We start from the raw sequence: 20,523 nt of genomic DNA, 5'->3' as shown, positions 1-20,523 counted from the left end.
CTTGAACTTGCATATAAGTAGTTGGTGGTCTGTTCCACAATCAGCTCCTGGCCTACTTTTCACAGCTGATATTGAGCTTCTCCAGTGCCTTTTTCCACAGATGTAATCGATCTGATTCCTATGCATACCATCAGGTGAAATGGTTTAAAATTAGGAAGTGATGATGCAACCACTATGGAAGGCAGTATGGCGCTTTCTCAAAAAGCTGGAAATAGAAATACCATTTGACCCAGCCATTCCACTACTGGGAATATACCCTAAAGAAACCAGAACTGTGACCCAAGTAGATATATGCACACCCATGTTTATTGCTGCTTTGTTCACAATAGCAAAGAGTTGGAAATAACCCAAGTGGCCATCAACAAACAAATGGATAGAGAATCTGTGGTATATTCACAAAATGGAATATTATGCAGCACTGAAAAACAAAGAACTCATGAAATAGTATAAATGAGGACATTATACTGAGTGAAATATTTCAATCACAAAAAAACCAAATACTGCCAATGTTACAGAGCATGACTGATACGGGAGTTGGCGGAAACTAAGAAAAGAGAGGATAAATAATCTCTATGGCACTGAAATAGACAAGAGAGAGAACTATATAAAAGGAATATATGATTAGGTATTATAGGCCATGACAAGAGTCCAAAATAAGAGTTACATAGTAAGTAGTTGGGGTGTGTGTGTGTGTGTGTGTGTTACTTCATAACAATGAAAGAACTCTTTTTCCAAAGAAAATAGCGAACTGTGGGGGATGGGCACAGGGAGGAAAATGTGCAACAATGAATGAATGGAAATCCAAGTTCTTTATATACTTTCATTGTTGTTGTTGTTATGTGCCGTCAAGTTGCTTGCGACTCATAGTGACCCTATGTAAAACAGCCCTGAACTCTGCTCTGTCCTGTGCCAATCGCACTGTCTCTGACACACCCATCCCGATTACCCCAGTCACTGAATCAATCTACCTCATAGAAGGCCTTCCTCACCTGTGCTGTCCCTCCACCCTACCGAGCATGATGTCCCTCTCCAAGGACCAGTCCCTCCTTACAACATGTCCAAAGTATGTTAGATGAGCCTCAGAATCCTTGCCTCCAGGGAGTCACCTGGTTTAACCCTTTCCAGAATGAATCTGTTTGTTTTCCTAGCAGTCCATGGTATTCTCAATACTCTTCTCCAGCACCACAGCTCAAAGGCATCAATTCTCCTTCTATCCTCCCTAGTCATTGTCCAACTAACTCTCTGATGCATAACAAGTAATAGCAAAGATCATGGCCTGTATCAGACGCACCTTAGTCTCCAGAGAGACACCATTGCTCTCCAGTACTTTGGAGAGGTCCCTAATAGCAGACTTTCCCATTGCAATACGTCTTTTAATTTCCTGGCGACTGGCGCCGAGAGTGTTGACTGTGGAGTCAAGCAAACTAAAGCTGTGAACAATCTCAATCTCTTCACCATCCATCCTGATGTTGCAAAATTGGTCCAGTGGTGAGAATCCTTGTCTTCTTGACTTTGAGCTTCAATCCATATTGGAAGCTGCAGTCCTTGACCCTCTGCAGCAAGCACTTCAGGTCCTCCTCAGTTTCAGCAAGCAGGGTTGTGTCATCTGCATAATGCAGATTGTTGATGAATCTTCTACCAATCCTGACACCACACTTCTCCTCATAGAGCCCAGCCTCCTGGATAACCTGTTCTGCATACAGCAAGAAGCTACGCTGCAATCCCAAAGGCACATGGTTCAAGGCCACCAGCTGCTTTGTGGGAAGGATGGAACATCTCTTCCCATGAGATTAACTGCTTTTGACAACCCATGGGAGGGTCAGCTATGAGTCTGTTCTGATTCAATAACAACTACTTTCATTAAAAAAAAAAACAACAACCCAAAAAACAAAAAAAAAGGAAAACTTGAACAACAAAGTAGAAAAAGAAATAATGAGTGTGTCAGGGTTTTATGCTCTCTCCCTACCTATTCAATCTGTATACTGAGCAAAATATTTGAGAAGCTGGACTCTATGAGGAGGAAAGTGGCATCAGTATCGAAGGGAGACTCATCAATAACCTGTGTTATGCAGATGACACAATATGGCTGCTAAAAGTGAGGAGGACTTGAGGCACTTGTTGCAGAAGAAATCAAGAATACAGCCTTCAATATGGACTACAACTCAGTATCGAGAAAACAAAGATTCACCTCACTTGATCGACAGGCAACATCATGATGGATGGAGAAAAGACTGAAATTGTCAACAACTTCATCTTACTTGGTTCCACAATTAACACCTCTGGTACCAGCAGCTGGGAAATAAGAAGATGTACTGCAGTGGGAAAGTCTGCATCTAGGGACCTCTCCAAATTATTGAGGAGTAATGATGTCACTTTGAGGACTAAGGTGTGTCTAATTCAGGCCATGATCTTTCTGATCACTTGCTATGCATCTGAGAGCTGGATAATGAATAAGGATAACAGAAGAAGAATCAATTTCTTTGAGATGTGGTATTGGAGAAGGATATTGATTACCCTATGGACTGCCAAAAGAACAAACAAATATGTCTTAGAGAGGGGGCAGCCAGAGTGCTCTTTGGAGGCAAGGATGATGAAGCTTCACCTCACATACTTTGGGCATGTTGCTAGGAGGGGCTACTCCTTGGTGAAGTACATGATATTTGGAAATGTAGAGGGTCGACAAAGGAGAGAAAGACCCTTGACCAGGTGGATTGACATGGTGACTGTAGCAATGAGGCCTAATGTGTCAGAAAGTGTGAGGATGGCACAAGATCGAATAGGGTTGAGCTCTGTTGTCTATGGAGTTGCTATGAGTTGTACTGGACTTGAAGGCACCTAACAACAACAGCAACATGGTAGAGGGGGAAAAAAAGAAATAACAGGATGTGTTGCACTGGGAAAATCTATTGTTAAGGACTTACTAAAAATGTTAGAGTGAGGATATCTGTTTAAAGATGAAGATGTGTATGATACACATAATGGTATTTTAAATTGCTTGGCATGCATGTGAAAGTTGCACAATGAGTAAAGAAGACCCAAGATGTGCTTACCAATCTTTGCTAGGAATTGTGGAGGTTGACACAGTTGAAAGATATCCATATTTGATCCCATTCCCAAGAAAGGTGATCCAACTGTTCGTGGTAATTATCAAACAGTACCATTAATACCACAAATAAGAAAAATACTGCTAAGGATCATTCAAAATAGCTAGAATAGAACACACATGGGAAAATTTCAGAACTTCAAGTAGTATTTAAAAGAGGCTGGTAACCAGGGATATTATTGCTGATTTCAGATGGATCATGGCTGGATATAGAGAATACCAGAAGAATGTCTATTTAGCTTTATGGATTATGCAAAGGCATTTGACTATGTGGATCATTACAAGTTATGGCTAACATTGAGAAGAATGGGAATTCTAAGGCACTTAACTGTCCTCATGTGAAACCTATACCTAGACTAAGAGGCTGTTGTGTAACAGAGCAAGGTAACACATCAGAATTATATCCTATGTCTATACTTTCAATCTGTACGCTGAGCAAATTATTTAAGAAGATGGAATCTATGAAGAACGCAGCATCAAGATTGGAGGGAGACTCATCAATAACTTGCAGATGATACAATATGCTTGCTGAAAGTGAGGAAGACTTGAAGCACTTGTTGCAGAAGATCAATGAATACAGTCTTTAATACAGATTGTATTTTAGTGTCAAGAAAAAATAAATCTTGCCACTAGACTGATAGGCAACATCATGATAGATGGAGAAAAGACAAAAGTTGTCAATGATTTGATCTTACTTGAATCCATAATCAACACACTTGGTACCAGCCATCATAAAATCAAGGGACATACTGCACTGGGATAGTCTGTAGTCAAGAACCTCTCCAAATTATTGAGGAGCAATCAATCTGTACGTGTAACAGATCATTTGAGAGTCTGGTCTTTATGAGAAAGATTGTGGCATCAGAATTGATGAAGATTCATCAACAGCTTGGGTTATGCAGATGATACAACCTTGCTTGCTGAAACTGAGTAGGATAAGAAGCATCTGCTACAGAAAGTCAAGGACTGCAGCTTTCAATGTGGACTGAAACTCAATATCAAGAAAACAAAGCACCATGATAGATGGAAAAGAGATTGAAATTGTTAACATTTTCTTCTTGCTTGAGTCCACAATCAACACTCTTGGACCCAGCAGCCAGGAAATCAAAAGATGGATTTCATTAGTAAAATCTACTGTCAGGAACCTCTCCAGAGTGCTGAAATCCAAAGATGTCAGCCTAATGAGTAAGGTGCACCAGATCCAGGTCATGGTCTTTGCAATTACTTGCTATGCATTAGAGAGCTGGATAATGAATAAGGATGACACAAGAAGAATTGATGCCTTTGAACTGTGGTGTTGGAGAAGAATTCTATGTTATGGATTGTCAAAAGAATAAACAAATACGTCTTGGGGAAAGTACAGCCAGGTTGCTCCTTGGAGGCAAAGATGATAAAGCTTCATCTGACATGATTTGGGCATGTTGCTAGGAAAGGCTATTTCTTGGAAAGGGACATCATGCTTGGAAAGGTGGAGGGTGGGTGAAAAAGAGGAAGACCCTCAAATAGGTAGATTGGCATGGTGACTTCTGCAAAGGGTTTCAGTGTGTCAGGAAATGTGAGGATGGCACAGGATAGGAGAGGGTTCAGATATGTCATTTATAGGCTCGCTAAGGGTCATACTCAACAGCACCTAACAAGAATAACAACAAGAACACCTATGGTAAGTTGGATTTGACAAGGAGTCAAAACTGATCAAATGGGGATATGACAACCTCTTCAACAAATGTTGCTGGCGAAATGGACTTCTGCTTGCAGAAAGCTAAGACAAGATCCTCACATCGTGGCATACACAAAATAAATTCAAGTTGGATCTAAGACCTGGAATAAACCTCAAAACTGTAATGATCATAAGAGACAAAATGGGACCAAAGTTAGAAGGCCTAGCCTATGGTATAAAAAAGCTACAAATAGAGCCAGAAATGCACAACCAGGAGAGGATGAAATAGACGACAGGACTTTCTAAAGATTAAGTCCCTATGTGCATCAAAAACCTTTTTAATAGGGTGAAAAGAAAATCTACAGACTGGAAAAAGCATTTGGCTATGACATCTCAGACAAGGGTCTCATAATGAAAGTTTACAGAATACTACAAAGCCTCCAAAATGAGGGAGACATTAGGATGGCCAGAAGACACAAAGAAATGTTCAAAATCACTGGCATTCGGAGAGATGCAAATCAAAGAAATAATGAGATATTATCTTACCCCAGTAGCAGATGTCATTGTTAGGTGCCATCAGGTAGCAAAATTTAAAAGAACAGGAAGCAATAAATGTTGGGGAGCATGTAGAGAGATTGGAACTCTCATGTACTATAAAATGGTAAAACTACACCCACTCTGAAAGACAGTTTCACATTTCCTCAAAAAGTTGAACATAGAAATTCCATATAACTCAGCTATTCCATTACTAGGAATATGTTGTCATTAAGTATTGTCAAGTCAGAAATTACCTATGGCTCACACTCCAGGTATCTTTCAGAGGTAGTAAACAGAGGGGAAGAAATTGTCCATCTTTCTCCCACAATCTGGTTGATGTGAACGGCACACCTTTAGGTTGGCAGCATAATTCCTTAGCACTAGGAAATCAGAACTGAGACACAAATGGAGATATGTATATATATGTTTATAAGAATGTTATTAAAAATAGCCTGAAAATGGAAACAGCTCAAATGCCCATCAACAAATGAATAGATAAGAAATTGTAGTACATTCACACAACGGAATACTATCCAGCACTCTGTTCATATCCTGTGCCCAGTTTTCAATTGGATTGTTTACCTTTATCTGGTTGTGGTGGCTGAGATGCTTTCTAAGCAGTTGTCTTAACCTTTCTATTTACCCAGATGTCACTGTCTTAGAGGTATACTTCTAATCTACAGATAGGCTGTGGGTAATTCTGAGGAGTTTGTGTGAAAACCAGGTGCCAAACAATGCAGTGAAGTGTGAAATGTCCTAGGTATGAGGCCAATCCAGTAATCTGATCTCAGTGGGGGACTGCCACCCTGGATCTTCCACACAGGTGCTTGCCAAGATATACTGTTTATTTTATTATATACCTTTTGTTATTCTGTGATAGAGATTACCATATACATGCTCAATTTATCTTCTAATATGAAATTAGTACCTTTAATCTTACTTGACATGAAAGAGGTCAGGACCAACTTTAATTTCCATCCTTAGATATATTCTGTTTTTTTGTTTTGCTTTTTTCACGTGTTTTTAATATATTGTAAACCTTCAAGAGATTATTAGTATTTTACATTTAACATTTATTTAAATCAGGCTTTTTCTCAGGTTCGTCGATTAGCTTTTTGGCTGGATTGTTGTAGTGTGCCATCTAATTAGAACCGACCCGTAGCTGACCCTCCAGCAGATTTTCAGAGGCAGTAAATTGTACAGATTTCCCATCCTTCTCCATGGATCACCTGCTGGATTCAAACTGTGTGCCTTTGAGATTGTAGCTTTTTATCAAAGTCCTTTAATAGTGGAATAATTAGTAACACTTCATAGAGCTGGAATTGGAGAATAAAAAGGGAAGAACTTGTTCTGCCTTTCTCACGCTCAGAGAACTGAACAACAAATTTAAGCCTCAAGTCGCAATGTTGAAAGATGCTATGGATACTATATTGAATGACACAGAAAGCAACAAAAGAAGTTGAAGGGAATACACAGAATCAATGCACCAAAAAGAACTGACTGACCCTGAAAAATTTCAGGAAGCACCATATGAACAGGAGCCAATGGTAATGAAGGAGGAAGTGGAAGTTGCATTGAAGGCACTGGCAAAAAAAATAAGACTCTAGGAATCGAAGGGATACCAATTAACTTGGTTCAACTAACAGATGCAGCCCTGGATGTGCTCACCAGTCTACGCCGGGAAATTTGGGGGACAGCTATCTGGCCAGTAGATTGGAAGAGATCTATATTTGTTCCCATTCCCTAAAAAGGTGATCAAACAGAATGTGGAAACTATCATACAAAATCATTACTATCACATGTAAGCAGGAGTGGCATCCACTTCCTAAATAACATGCCTCCGGAAACCCTATGAACTTGGATAAATGTCGATAGTTGTAAAGGGGCTTCAAGCCTTTTGTTCATAGGGTCACTATGAGTCATGCTTGACTCCAAGGAAATCAACAACAAGCAGCAAAATACTAATGTTAGCTTCAGAACCATCTAAAAATGTTACTGTAGTGTTTCAGCCATAGGCCATTAAGTTAAAACCCACTATTTGTTTTAGTAAACAGTTTACCGGTACATAACCATGTTTTATATATTTTCTATGATAACTTCTGTGGTAGAACTGAATTGCTGTAACAGAGCCCAAAACATTTACTGTCTGATACTGGACTTTTTTTTTTTTTACATTGGTTTGATACAAAGTTCATATACATTGTGTTTCACACTTCCTTCATTCACATTGTTTCATATAATCATTTCAATTCATTATGTTTTATAAAATTACTCACCATTGAACTTTGCCCACCTTTACCCTGTCTTTTCAGGTTCCCACCATATACTTCCCATTTCCTTTACCCCCTCCCTCCACCCAACAAATTGTGTGATCCTATCATTTGCCCCCTGCCCATCTTCACCCTTCAGCTCTCATTGTTTCACCCTTGGGTCCCCATACATGTTTTACTAGTTATCCTTCTATTTTCACAATAATGGTCTTATGCAGTATTTGTACTTATGAGACTGAGTTCACTAAACATAATGATCTCCAGTCTAGCCCAAGTTATGCAGTAATTTTCAAAACTGTTTCTCCTACTGCTGCATCATGTGCATTCCATACTGCATTCTATCATGTGAACTGGTCCTGGACTTAAAAAAAAATTAAAATATTGTTGAATCCTGGTCGAGAAGCAGAGATATCAAAAGGGTTTTTTTACTCTGTCTAATATATATGTGTTACTTCTGAATGACCTGCTTATTAAGTGATATAAGAAAACTCCAAATTCATAAAAGAGGAAAAAATTTAGTAACGACTAACTTAAAAAAATGTTTGTTTCATTTTCATTCTAGAAGTTGGATAGTGACATACCAAACATGAACTTTGAAGTTGTGTTTCCTTTTTTCCTGTTTATAACTTTTCATATTGATTTTGGACAAAATAAAGACACTCCTAGCAAGCAAAGAAGAAAGATGTATCATCAAAGACTAAGGAAAAGTTCCTCACTTAACCACAGGTCAGACAGACAGCTTAGGGTGCAGCAAGCAGCTATGATTCCAGCAGCAGTACAATTTCCAGCTATTAACTTTGTTTATAGTATGGAGGGAAAATATGAATCCTTTTCAAGCTTTTCTGGAGAAGAATCAAGCTACAGTGTGTTACCAGGTAAGAAAAAGCATGAGAGTGTGTCCATGGACATAATTTGTAAAGAATAACAAAATTTTTTAAAACTCACAAAAACAAAACAATTCCAAATTACTATTTCAGCTATAAAAATAACTTTTAAAAGAATTTAAAGAGTGACTTATGGATAACGCAGTACTACTGGGAAAAAAATTACTTATTTAGGGCGAGAGAAAATTGGGCAATCTTCTCCCTTGTGATTAACTGCCTCTGAAAACCCACAGGAGGGTCAACTATGGGTTGGTTCTGACTCTATGGTATATAACAACAACAGTAACAACAACCTATAAAACTACAACCACTATTTTGTTTTATTAATCATATCATAAAGGCTGTACTATAACTTTTTAAAAATATTTTAATTTATTTCTTTTTCATTTCAATGAACATCTACAGAGATTTTGGAATTCCATTCATTCATTGTTGCACCCTTCTCCCCCCCGTTTGCTCCTCTCCCTGAAAAGCAAAAGAAAAACTCCCTCATTGGTACACAATCCCCCCGGCACCTCCTCCAATTCCACCCCCCACCCCAAATATAATCCACTCTGCAACCCTCATTGCGTACTCCTACGATAAACATAATGCCCTAAAATATAATACTTTTAAAGTATTCTCTCCCCCATAGACTTCAATGCCATAAACATATTTCATCCAGTTTTTCTCAGCCTTACCCCACCCCGATGGCAGCCTCATTCTACAACAGTGGCACCATACAGCATTTGTCCCTTTGTGACTGAGATACCTCACTTAGCATAATGTCCTCCAGGGTCACCCATTTTGAATAATATTGCATGAGTTCCTTGTTTTTCAATGCAGCATAGTATTCCATTGTGCGGATATACCACAGCTTCTCTACCCATTCGTTTGTTGATAGGGTACTATAACTTTTTAAACTGCCTTCTCATTTATTAATTATAGATCTAGAGGACAAAAGTAAAAGTTAAACTCACTGCTGTCAAGTTAAAACTAACTCATAGCTGATCCTTATTGGGTCTCTGAGGCTATAAATCGCACAAGAGATTGTCCATGTTTTTCCCATGAAATCACTGGTGAATTCCAACTGACAGAGAGCCACAGCCTTTGGCTGTGTAGCACATCTCCCTAAGGATATTGCCTGCCACCAAAGCTGTAGATGTGGAGTACAGACAATTCTGTGGTGGCCTACCTATAACAATGGGCCTACCAGAATAACTAGGATGTATAAGGTAAGGCAAGGTTCAGATCTGTTGTTCATAGGTTGCTATGAGACGTAGTTGACCCAATGGCAAATAACAACAAAACAAAGGCAAAACCACACTGTCAACCTACAGGCACGTGCTTGGAACCCACCAGCTGCCCTGTGAGAGGATGTGCACTCTCATCCCATCTTCCAGAGGCCCTTCTGGAGAGTGAGCTACGAGTCAGTTCCCATGTCCACACATAACAACATGCATACACAATTATTAAATACAGCTTTCTGTTTAAAATTTCCCTGCCACTTTCCCCTTCTTCCTTATTTCTCAGGATCTCCATTTCTTATTCTTGTTAATAGCCTTTGAGTCAAGCACAACTCATAGAGACCCTATGAACAAAAGGCGTGAAGCCCCTCTACAACTACTGACATTTATCAAAGTTCATAGAGTTTCCAGAGGCATGTTGTTTAGGAAGTGGATGCCACCTCTGCTTCCAATCCTAATAACTTAGCAGTCTCTTAATTTTGTCTTATATTTCTTGTATTTTATCTTCTAATTATTCTGTGGGTAATATTAAGGCCTCAGATGCATGTACTTGGGAGTTTGCCTATTTTCTAAAGAGGCAAAGAACAAAGAAACTTTTACATCACGTTTAGCATAATGAGAGAAGAGGGAAAAATAATCGCGAGAGACCAATACAAGAAGCTAAATGAATGTTTGTAAGGTTGCTCTATCATGGACATGAGTTTAAACTCTCATTTTCACACTTTAAGTTCTCACTTTTATAGTCTTACTACACTTTCAATACCTATAAACCTGAATATCATTAGGTTTTAGAACAACCATTATGGCTGGAGTATTGCAATACTCACTGCTGGCCAGTCAGTCTGCCTTACAGCGACCCTCCCCTCCAGGGCGTTCCCTGGCCTACACAGCTCTGCGAGGAGATGTCCACCTTTGGATTCAAACTGCCAACCTTTGAGCAAGCAGCCCAATATGTTACACATCACTCTACTAGTGTTCCTAGTACTAAAAGCATACTTTTAAATGTGACTTATTTAATAGAGAAAATAATACAGGCAGCATCCACTTCCTAAACAACATGCATCTGGAAACTCTAGGAACTTTGAGAAATGGCAATAGTTATAGAAAGGCCTCAGATCTTTTGGTCATAGGGTTGCTATGAGTCCTGCTCAACTCAATGGCAATCAACAACAACACCAACAACAAACAATGTTTAAGTAAATATTGTCTCATTTAGTGGCAAGTTTTCTCATGATTTTTCACTTTATTTATACTCATATCATAGAAAAATGTTAAAAGCAAAACTGGAGTTAAAGCCATTTTATTAATTTTGTGTAGAAAACTACAGGTATTCCCTAAACTCTAACAGACATCCATTCAGATCACCATCATAAATTTATTTTGATGGCAAGTTGATTTGATGGCAAATACCTCCTTTTTTATTCTTCCAAGCTTTCATATCCTGCTACAACTCTATTGACATGTATTTCTGCCTATGTTTTATGTAGTAAATCCTACAGTCAAAAACCTGAAAGCTAGATAATGTTGAGCACACTATTGTAACCTCAATATGTTATAAGTTGGAGACTATGGTACTAAATTTTTAAAGGTTCTGTCAAAGATTTCAACCAAGCATTTACAAAAAAACATACCTGTTGTATTTTATAGTCCATATTTTTAGAGTTGGCAGAAAACAACAATTTATATCATAAATATGTTGACATTAAACAAAATTACTGTAAAATAATTTTTAAAAAATAATTTAATATGATATTCTGTGGTTAATAATTTGAATTATTATCTTGTTAAAACCAAGTCATATAAACTCGGTTATTTCCACCACTTTACTAGGAATAACACACAATTATCCTGAAAAATAGGGATTATTTTATAATAAGGAAGCTCTGGTGGCATAGTGGTAAGAAACTGCACTACAATTGCAAAGACTCCCACTTTGAATCCACCAGCTGCTCTTTGGAAGAAGGACAGGCAATCCTCTTTTGTAATTTAATGCCTCTGAAAACACTCTGGAGGCTAGCTATGGTTCTGACTCAACGGTATACAACAACAACATGAGAATAGGAAGCCTAGCATACATTTACAGTTTGTCTGGGAAATGAGAATACAGAGGCAAAGAAATCCATTTTTTAAATATTATAATCAGGTATGCTCAACTTATAAAAGAAAATGAAAAGTCTTAAAAGAAATGTTTGAAATCTATTTTAAATTTTTATAAACAGGAAAAGTATGTAATAAAAGTGATATGCATAAAAAGGATTAGAAGATGTATACTAAACATCTCTAAATTGTCTAGGAATATTTTAAAATGATCCTGTATTGCATTTTACCAATTGTAACAAAATATACATAGGATAAAATTTATCATCTTAAGTATACAATTCAATGGCACTTAATACATTCATAATAAACTATCCATCAGCTCATAAACATTTTGAGTTCCCCAAAATAAAATCTGTGCCCATCAAGAGCAGGAATGATGAAACACAGTGCTACTGAAAACAGTGTGAAACACAATGTATATGAACTCTGTAAGCAAACCAATATAAAATAAAAGTTTTTAAAAAGGATGTCTTTTAAAAAAAAAAAAATAAGAGCAATCATTCCTAAAGAGACTCAGTTAGTTTGTAAGCCTCACTCTAAGCACATGGACATTCACAGAATAGAGCGGTCTCTGATATCTCCTGCTCCCTGGCCCCTGGCAATCTATATTCTGTCTCTCTGGATATTTCATGTATTTCAATAAGATATATAGCCTTTCTATAGTTCTCTTTTATTTAAGTCATTGATCCTTTTAAGAGTTATTTTTTATATACTCACACCTCTTTTAAGCATATTATAGTTAAATTCTAAAAATGAGTCATTAAGCAAAAGTTAGTATGATATAAAAATTGAGGATGACCATGTCAAATCACAAGGTAGATGATTATGTCATCACATAATTGTAAGACCCAAAATAATCAGTGCACAGACAAGGTGACATATAACCTTAGCCACAACAGCCACTGCATGCCATTTCTGACATTGCTATGGCCACATGATTTGTCTCAGCCAGAGAAACCAGGCACTTCAGAGCACGTTGTGGTTCACACTCTCTCCCAGCTCTGCTGTAGAGCACACAACAGCACTGCTTTGAGATGAAGCCTTCTGTTGGGGTCAATTATGGACAACAATCAGCAGAGTTCCAAGTTTCCACCTTGGATCAAAGTATGAATGAGAAACAAACTAAAATTTGGGGGTTTGCTGTTGTTGCTGTTGTATATATAACTTAGATTATCTTGACTAATAAAAGAATTCATGGAGCCCACATCCACTATGAGGAGGTCACTCTCACAGCCTGAGTGAGGAAAGCTAAGGTCTGAAAAACATTTTAGAGGGTTACATGGTTAAAGTATTAACTCCTTATGTGTGAACACACAAAGAACAAATTCCTGCTTGGTTATGTCAGTTTGACTTCACGTTTCATTTATTTCTGTTCACAGCTGCAGAAATATACATTAGAATCTAATGTATTCCATATGTTATTTGTGTTGCTCCAGGAAAAAACGGGCACTGCTTGGTCAAGGGGATGGTAATGTACAACAAAGCTGTATGGTCTCCTGAACCTTGCACGACCTGCCTGTGCTCGAACGGAAGAGTATTTTGTGATGAAACTACATGCCGCCCCCAGAATTGCCCTCATACATTTAAACCTGATGGAGAATGCTGCCCAGTCTGCTCTGAAACTGGTAAAATTATTGCCCCAAACCCAAACATCACATGTGGTAAAATCTTAGCCTTTAACTGCTATTCTTTTTTATCTTAAGTTTTAAATAATGATAAAGTCATCAATTCAATTTAATTTTGGTATAATGCTGGAAATATAGAAAAGATTCAATTCTGTCAGAACGAGTTAGTGAACTTGGATTAGTTTATGCTGCACATTTTACACTCTTGTAATATACAACATTGTTGTTGTTGTTGTTGTTATGTGCCGTCGAGTCGCCTGCGACTCATAGCGACCCTATGTACAACAGCCCTAAACTCCGCTCTGTCCTGTGCCAATCGCACTGTCTCTGACACTCCCATCCCAATTATCCCAGTCACTGAATCAATCCACCTCATAGAGGGCCTTCCTCTCCTGCGCCGTCCCTCCACCCTCCCAAGCATGGTGTCCCTCTCCAAGGACCGGTCTCTCCTCACTACATGTCCAAAGTAAGTTAGACGGAGCCTCAGAATCCTTGCCTCCAAGGAGCCACCCGGTTTAACCCTCTCCAGGACAAATCTATTTGTTTTCCTAGCAGTCCATGGTATTCTCAGTACTCTTCTCCAGCACCACAGCTCAAAGGCATCAGTTCTCCTTCTATCCTCCTTGGTCATTGTCCAACTCTCTGATGCATAGCAGGTGATTGTGAAGACCATGGCCTGTATCAGACGCACCTTAGTCTCCAGAGAGACACCACTGCTCTTCAGCACTTTGGAGAGGTCCCTAACAGCAGACTTTCCCATGGCAATGCGCCTTTTAATTTCCTGGCTGCTGGTGCCAAGACTGTTGACTATGGAGCCAAGCAAACTAAAGCTGTGTACAATCTCAATCTCTTCACCATCCATCCTGATGCTACCAATTGGTCCAGTGGTGAGTCTTCTTGACATTGAGCCTCAATCCATATTGTAGGCTGCAGTCCTTGACACTCTGCAGCAGGCGCTTCAGGTCCTCCTCAGTTTCAGCAAGCAGGGTTGTGTCATCCGCATAACGCAGATTGTTGATAAATCGTCCACCAATCCTGACCCCACATTTCTCCTCATAGAGCCCAGCCTCCCGGATAATCTGTTCTGCATATAGGTTGAAAAGGTATGGAGATGGGATGCATCCCTGGCGTACACCCTTCCCAATTTTGAACCATGCAGTGTTCCCCTGCTCTGTTCTGACGACTGCCTCCTGGTCCAAGTATAAGTTTCGCATTAGAACGATCAAGTGTTCTGGGATTCCCATTCTTCTCAGAGTCAGCCACAGTTTGTTATGATCTACACAGTCAAATGCCTTTGCATAGTCAATGAAACACAGATAGACATTCCTCTGGTATTCCCTGCTTTCAGCCAAGATCCATCTAACATCAGCTACAATATCTCTAGTACCACGACCCCTTCTGAAACCAGCCTGGACTTCTGGTAGTTCTCTGTTGATGTGCTGTTCTAATCGTTTTTGGATAATCTTCAGTAGAATCTTGCTTGCATGTGAAATCAATGACACCTTTCTGTAGTTTCCACACTCAGTTGGGTCACCTTTCTTTGGAATGGGAACAAATATCGATCTCTTCCTGTCAGTTGGCCAAGTGGTCGTTCTCCAGATTTCTTGGCACAACTTGGTGAGCACGTCCACGGCAGCATCTGTTAACTGAAATATATCAATTGGTATACCATCTATTCCTGGAGCCTTATTTTTAGCCATGTCCTTCAAAGCATCTTGAACTTCTTCTTTCATCACCATAGGCTCTTGCTCATATGTTGTTTCATGAAATTCTTCTGTGTCTTCCAATTCCTTTCGATACAGTGACTCAGTATATTCCTTCCATCTGTATCGAAAGGAATTGGAAGACACAGAAGAAATATACAATATAGGTCAACTTTAAAGATTCAGTAATAGCATTTTCTGGAACTAGCATTGTTGTTATGTGCTGTTGTGTCAATTCTGGCTCATCCTCATCATGTAACAGCACAACTGCCCCCTCCCCCCACCTACCCCAGTGAGATTTCCTAGGCTCTACTGGCTTAGTGAAGTTCTGCTACCAATCTAACAGCGGATGGTTCAAATCCATCCATCTCATCCCAATTGATTTACAGCCTCTGAAAGCCCACTTGGAGGGTCAGCTCTGAGTTGGTCCAGACCCAATGGCAATGAGTTAGTCTGCTTTACATGAGTAAGCTGCCAGGCTTATTCTCATTAGATCTACCGGTGGAATTCTGTTGCCAACCTTTCCATTAACAGCTGGTTTCTACATGTAATACATGGATCTATATATCTATATACATATACACACATATGTGATGAGATACACACAGACATAAACACATATAAGCTCTTATGTGCTAGGACCTCTGCTTATGCTTTACATGTATTATCTCTCTTAACAGAACACAGGGACAATAATTATCTTCACTTAAATGCACAGAATTCATGGTAAAAAAGGAGGAATGGTTTCCATCTAATGAAAATGGACCTCAGTCCTCAACCACTCAAAGACAGTGAAAAAACTTGTAAGTTATTATTCCTTAGATAAGAGAAAGTAATAGAATAGAAGCCATGTCCCTGGAACAGCTGTCTTTTGTGGCACTTCTGTGCACAGGGTAGCCATACACTGCCTTTTTTAGTTGCTCACTAATCTTATCAATTATAGAGGACCTGAAGCACTTACTCTAGAAGATAAAAGATATTATATAGTCTGCAGTTTGAATTAGTCATTACCTTTTTTTCACAACAACAACAACAAAAAAACCCACACACATCCAAATGACTGCATTAGAGCAACATGTATTTCTATTTTACACATGGATATTTCAAGAAAAGACAGTGCAATCAATACCTTGTTAAAATAAGCACATAAATATTTGTAGTTAATTAATGGGAAAGGACAATTTTCTATGTCTCTGACTAATATATTACCATGCAAGCAGAATAACCAGAAGGGTAGATGTCTTCTGCCAGGAAAAAAAAAAGAGAATATTTAGTAAATGTATTTTGTTTTACACTATAACTTATTTCATTGAAGTATATGTTTTAAAAAAATAGAAAATAGAAATGTTGCATGAAATGAAATCTTTTGGATTAAATAAAAGGTATATAACATAAACCTCACTGCAGTAGGATTGACTCTGATGCACAGCAATCCTGCAGGATGAATGGACTGCTCTGGAGGGTTTCCAAGGTTGTAAATATGAATGGAGCAGACAGTCTCACCTTTCTTCCATAGAGCAGTCTGTGCATTTGAACAGCCTATCTTTCGGTTAGCAGCCCAGCCTACTACATCATTGTTGTTATGTACTGTCGAGTTTGAACAGAGACATGGCCGACCCTCCAGTAAATTTTCAGAGGCAGTAAATGGCACAGGAGGAAACTGATCAGCAGCGGGTGGATTTGTTATCTGTGACTTTGGGTTGACTGCACAACATTTAAAAAAAAAATTATATTGATTTGCATAGAGAATTTGTATACACTGAATTTCTTTCACACACACTGTGTTTTACACATTCTTTCATGTACAGTGTATTTCATATGATCATTCCCATATACTATGTTTTATAAAATTAATCACCATTGATCTATGCTCACCATTAGCCCATCTTTTCAGGTCCCCATGAGATCCTTCCTAGTTTCTTTACTCCCTCTGTCTGCCCACCAAACTGTAACCCTGTGATTTCCCACCCTCAACACCTCTGCTCTCTCCCCTTCCCCCTTTGGATTTTTCCTATCTAGGGCATCTTCCTAGTTATCCTTCTATTTTCACATTAATGGTCTTATGCAGTATTTGTCCTTATTGGGACTGAGTTAGTCCACTCAGCATAATGCTCTCTTCCCCATGTTATGTAGTATTTCACGAAATCATTGCTGAGTACTGGGCAGTATTCCATGATGTGAATGAACATTGTACAATTTCTCATTTCCCTTGTCTGTTGATGGAGATGTGGGTTGTCTCCATGTTTTTGCACTTATGACTAGCACTGCTATGAACATCATAGTAATCTGGTTTTCCTATGAAAATCTCTGAAATTCCATAATCTACCACTTTATCACTAAGTCATCAGAGATCCCTACTATGCCATTAGAGCTTCACATAAGATCCAAAAATTCTCAGATTTCAAAGGATATTTAAAAATTCTTGAAATGTAAAGGTTATTTTAACCAATAAACTTGGAGCTGCTGGAAGGATACTAAGTGTTTATATATGACAACATTAGTTTCACTAATTTTTTCTATTTACTCCTTGCATGTTCTTTTAGAGATGTGAAACTATAATTGACAAATGTTATTCTAAACACAGCATTGATATTCAAGAAATTTCTTCAAATAATTATATTTTCCAATTTCTCTATTAGACTAATTAATGTAAAATATTAAATGAAAGCAGGGAGATGATAAAATAAATTTATAAGGTTTGTGAAAGAAAAGTTAGGTAATTGTGAACACAATCAATTCTTCCAAGAACTTTTCATTTGGCAGGTCAGTTTTCAGTCCAGTTTTTGTAATGTCTTCCCCAATTTCTGCTTACAAAAATAATGGTTAGACACTAATAGCTAGTCTGCTCTCACACTTATGAAATGATAAAAAGCACTCTTGTGGTGAGCTCTGGTGGCCTAGTGCAATCCCAGAGATGAGTGGTTTGAATCCACCAGATGCTCTGCTGGAGAAGGAGGGACAATCTCCTCCTGTACCAGTCAGATCCGATTTGATAGTACACACACATACAAAAATAATAAAAATTTTAAAAAAGCACTCTTTTGCATGTTGTTTATTTCTGTGTACCACTGAGGTTTCCAGAGGCAGTTAACTGCATGATTGCTCATCCTTCTCCCATAGAGCAGCTTGTGGCCTCTAACTGGGTACCTTCAGGATTACAGCACAGCTTCTTGCCACTGCATCATGAGTGCTCTTGTGCATGTGTCTAAGTAAGATAAAATACTGCAACCAACTCTCTGATAAGTGAATTAAGCAGAATCTAGAAGGGAAATGGGGACTATTTTATACTAGGTTTGTGGAGTAGAAATAAATCAGGTAAAAGTAATAATAAAGCTATAAGCAGAAGTTTATTTCATTATGAGAAGGAAGTAAAAGTAAGTTTCACATTTTTATATCTGGATGATAGCCTATAGTTTTTTAAATATCAATAGGCCTAATTAACTGAACAGTATTCATTAGACAGGTATCACATCTGATTATATTATAATCTCACAATAGGATTGCTTGTCATTTTGTACCTTGTGGCAATATTATTCCCTCTTTAGTTATTTATGTAGAATCTTATTTAAGTGAAAATATGTATTAAGGCCCAGGGGTCAAAAAAGGGGGGGGGAAATCAACCCTCCAAAGATTCTTAAGAACAGAAGTAAAATTACTAACATTTTTTAAGCAAAAATCTGAACTGGCATGTTATCTTTAGTACCAAAATACTCAGAGGGAATAATATATACTAATATTTCTCTGGTAGTCTAGTGGCAAGAAGCTGCACTTAATTTCAAAAGCATGAGGTGCAAGACCAGCAGCAGCTGCTCCAAGGGAGATGGATAGGCAATCTCTTCTCCTATGACTAACTGCCTCTGAAAACTTGCTGGAGGGTCAGCTAAGGGTGGGTTCTGACTCAACGGTACTCAATAACAACATTTTCTCTTTAGCCTTTATTAAGATAATTGATTTGCCCCTACGTCCACTTTTCTCTTGGTCATTAAGCTATTTCCTGTGCAGTGGTACAGCACTAAGTAATTGCACTTAATTTTCTGGTGATTCCTCAGAACAAAAAGAACTCACCACTTCACTTCATAAGCAACAGCGACCTACTCAGGCAGCAATGGGCCAAGAATTTAAAAAAGGAACATTTCAATCTGAAGAAGATGAGGATGAAGAAATTAAAGACAGTGAAGATACAAAGCAAAAGAAAAACAACCCTAGACTTCAAGCCAGGAGTGAAGTGCACAGTGAGGAGAGGAGACAGGAGGAAGTAAAGCAGCTATCTCAAGAGAAGGAGCCGAATCACGGCAGAGAGGAGAAAGATGACAAACATGTCAGAGGAGACATTCCCCAAATTCCCTCTCTATCTCCGGTACCTGCTCCTCCTAGAACACCACCTCTTCCAGTCAGATGCTTTCTGTCCTCCAAGACCATAAGCTGCATAAATGTGGAACTGACACAGATACCACCAATAACAGCCCCAGAGATAACAAGTCTGCAGCTTACAGGTAAGATATGTTGACTTCCATTTCATTTTGTGCTTGTTTTAGAAGTAAATGACATTGGATGGCTCAAAAACATATTTTACTGTAATGATCATATAAATGAATTCTAAACAAATTAATTTCAAGATCTTGACACTCTGAAGAAGGGATGATAGGAGCTTAGTGAAGAATTATGTCTGTTGTTTTTAGGGGCCATGGAGTTAACTACAACTCATGGAGACCCTACAAACAACAGACAGCAATGCTGTCTTGTGCTGCATCATCCTGACAATCTCGGCCACGTTCAAACCCAACAGTGCAGTCACTGTGTCAATCCATCTCACTGAGGCTCCTTTTGGCTGAGCCTCATCCTTCCCAGCAGCACGTCTTTTCCCAAGGACTCGTCCTTTCTGACAACATGCTCAAAGCGTGTGAGATGAAGTTCCACTATCTCTGACTATGAGGAGTACCCTCATTGCACACTTTCCAAGACAAATTTGTTTGTTCTTGTGGCAGTCCTTGGGATATTCAATACATGTCTCCTACATTACAATTCAAAGACATCAAGTTTTCTTTGATCTTCCTTATTTATTGTCTAATTTGCAGATGTATAAGAAAGCAACAGAAAAATACCATGGCTTTAAAAACAATGTATACAAACTTTGTGAGCAAACCAGTACAAAAAAAAAATTATTTTTTAAAAAACACCCCAAACCATGGCTTGGATAAAGCATGGTAATCTTCATGTTTAAGCAGATAGCCTTCCTATTTAGCACTTCAAAAGGGTGTTTGACAGCAATATGTCCAATGCAATTGTTGTTGTTGTTGTTGTTATGTGCCGTCAGGTCGTCTGCAACTCATAGCGACCCTGTGCACAACAGCCCTAAACCCTGCTCTATCCTGCGCCAACCGCACTGCCGCTGACACACCCATCCCGATTACCCCAGTC

At 38.6% G+C, this 20,523-nt stretch overlaps 2 protein-coding genes across 2 annotated transcripts in view; one reads left to right on the top strand and one right to left on the bottom strand.

Annotated features, from left to right (window-relative positions):
• The window catches only part of CENPP (centromere protein P), a 565,831-nt gene that overhangs the window by 145,908 nt on the left and 399,400 nt on the right, over positions 1-20,523 (bottom strand). The window lies entirely within an intron of this gene.
• The window catches only part of ECM2 (extracellular matrix protein 2, female organ and adipocyte specific), an 83,418-nt gene continuing 71,048 nt past the window's right edge, over positions 8,154-20,523 (top strand). Inside the window, exons 1-3 of the mRNA XM_006900726.1 lie at positions 8,154-8,442; positions 13,214-13,402; positions 19,155-19,598. Of these exons, the coding sequence (XP_006900788.1) occupies positions 8,154-8,442; positions 13,214-13,402; positions 19,155-19,598 (922 nt within the window). The remainder of the gene's footprint in view (positions 8,443-13,213; positions 13,403-19,154; positions 19,599-20,523) is intronic.

The sequence above is a fragment of the Elephantulus edwardii genome, unplaced genomic scaffold (genome assembly GCF_000299155.1).
Source record: "Elephantulus edwardii isolate Elephantulus edwardi_28Jun2011 unplaced genomic scaffold, EleEdw1.0 scaffold00292, whole genome shotgun sequence".
In the NCBI taxonomy this organism is placed as follows: Eukaryota; Metazoa; Chordata; class Mammalia; order Macroscelidea; family Macroscelididae; genus Elephantulus; species Elephantulus edwardii.
Note: the sequence above shows the minus strand (reverse complement) of the source record. Positions and strands in the feature narration are given on the sequence as shown.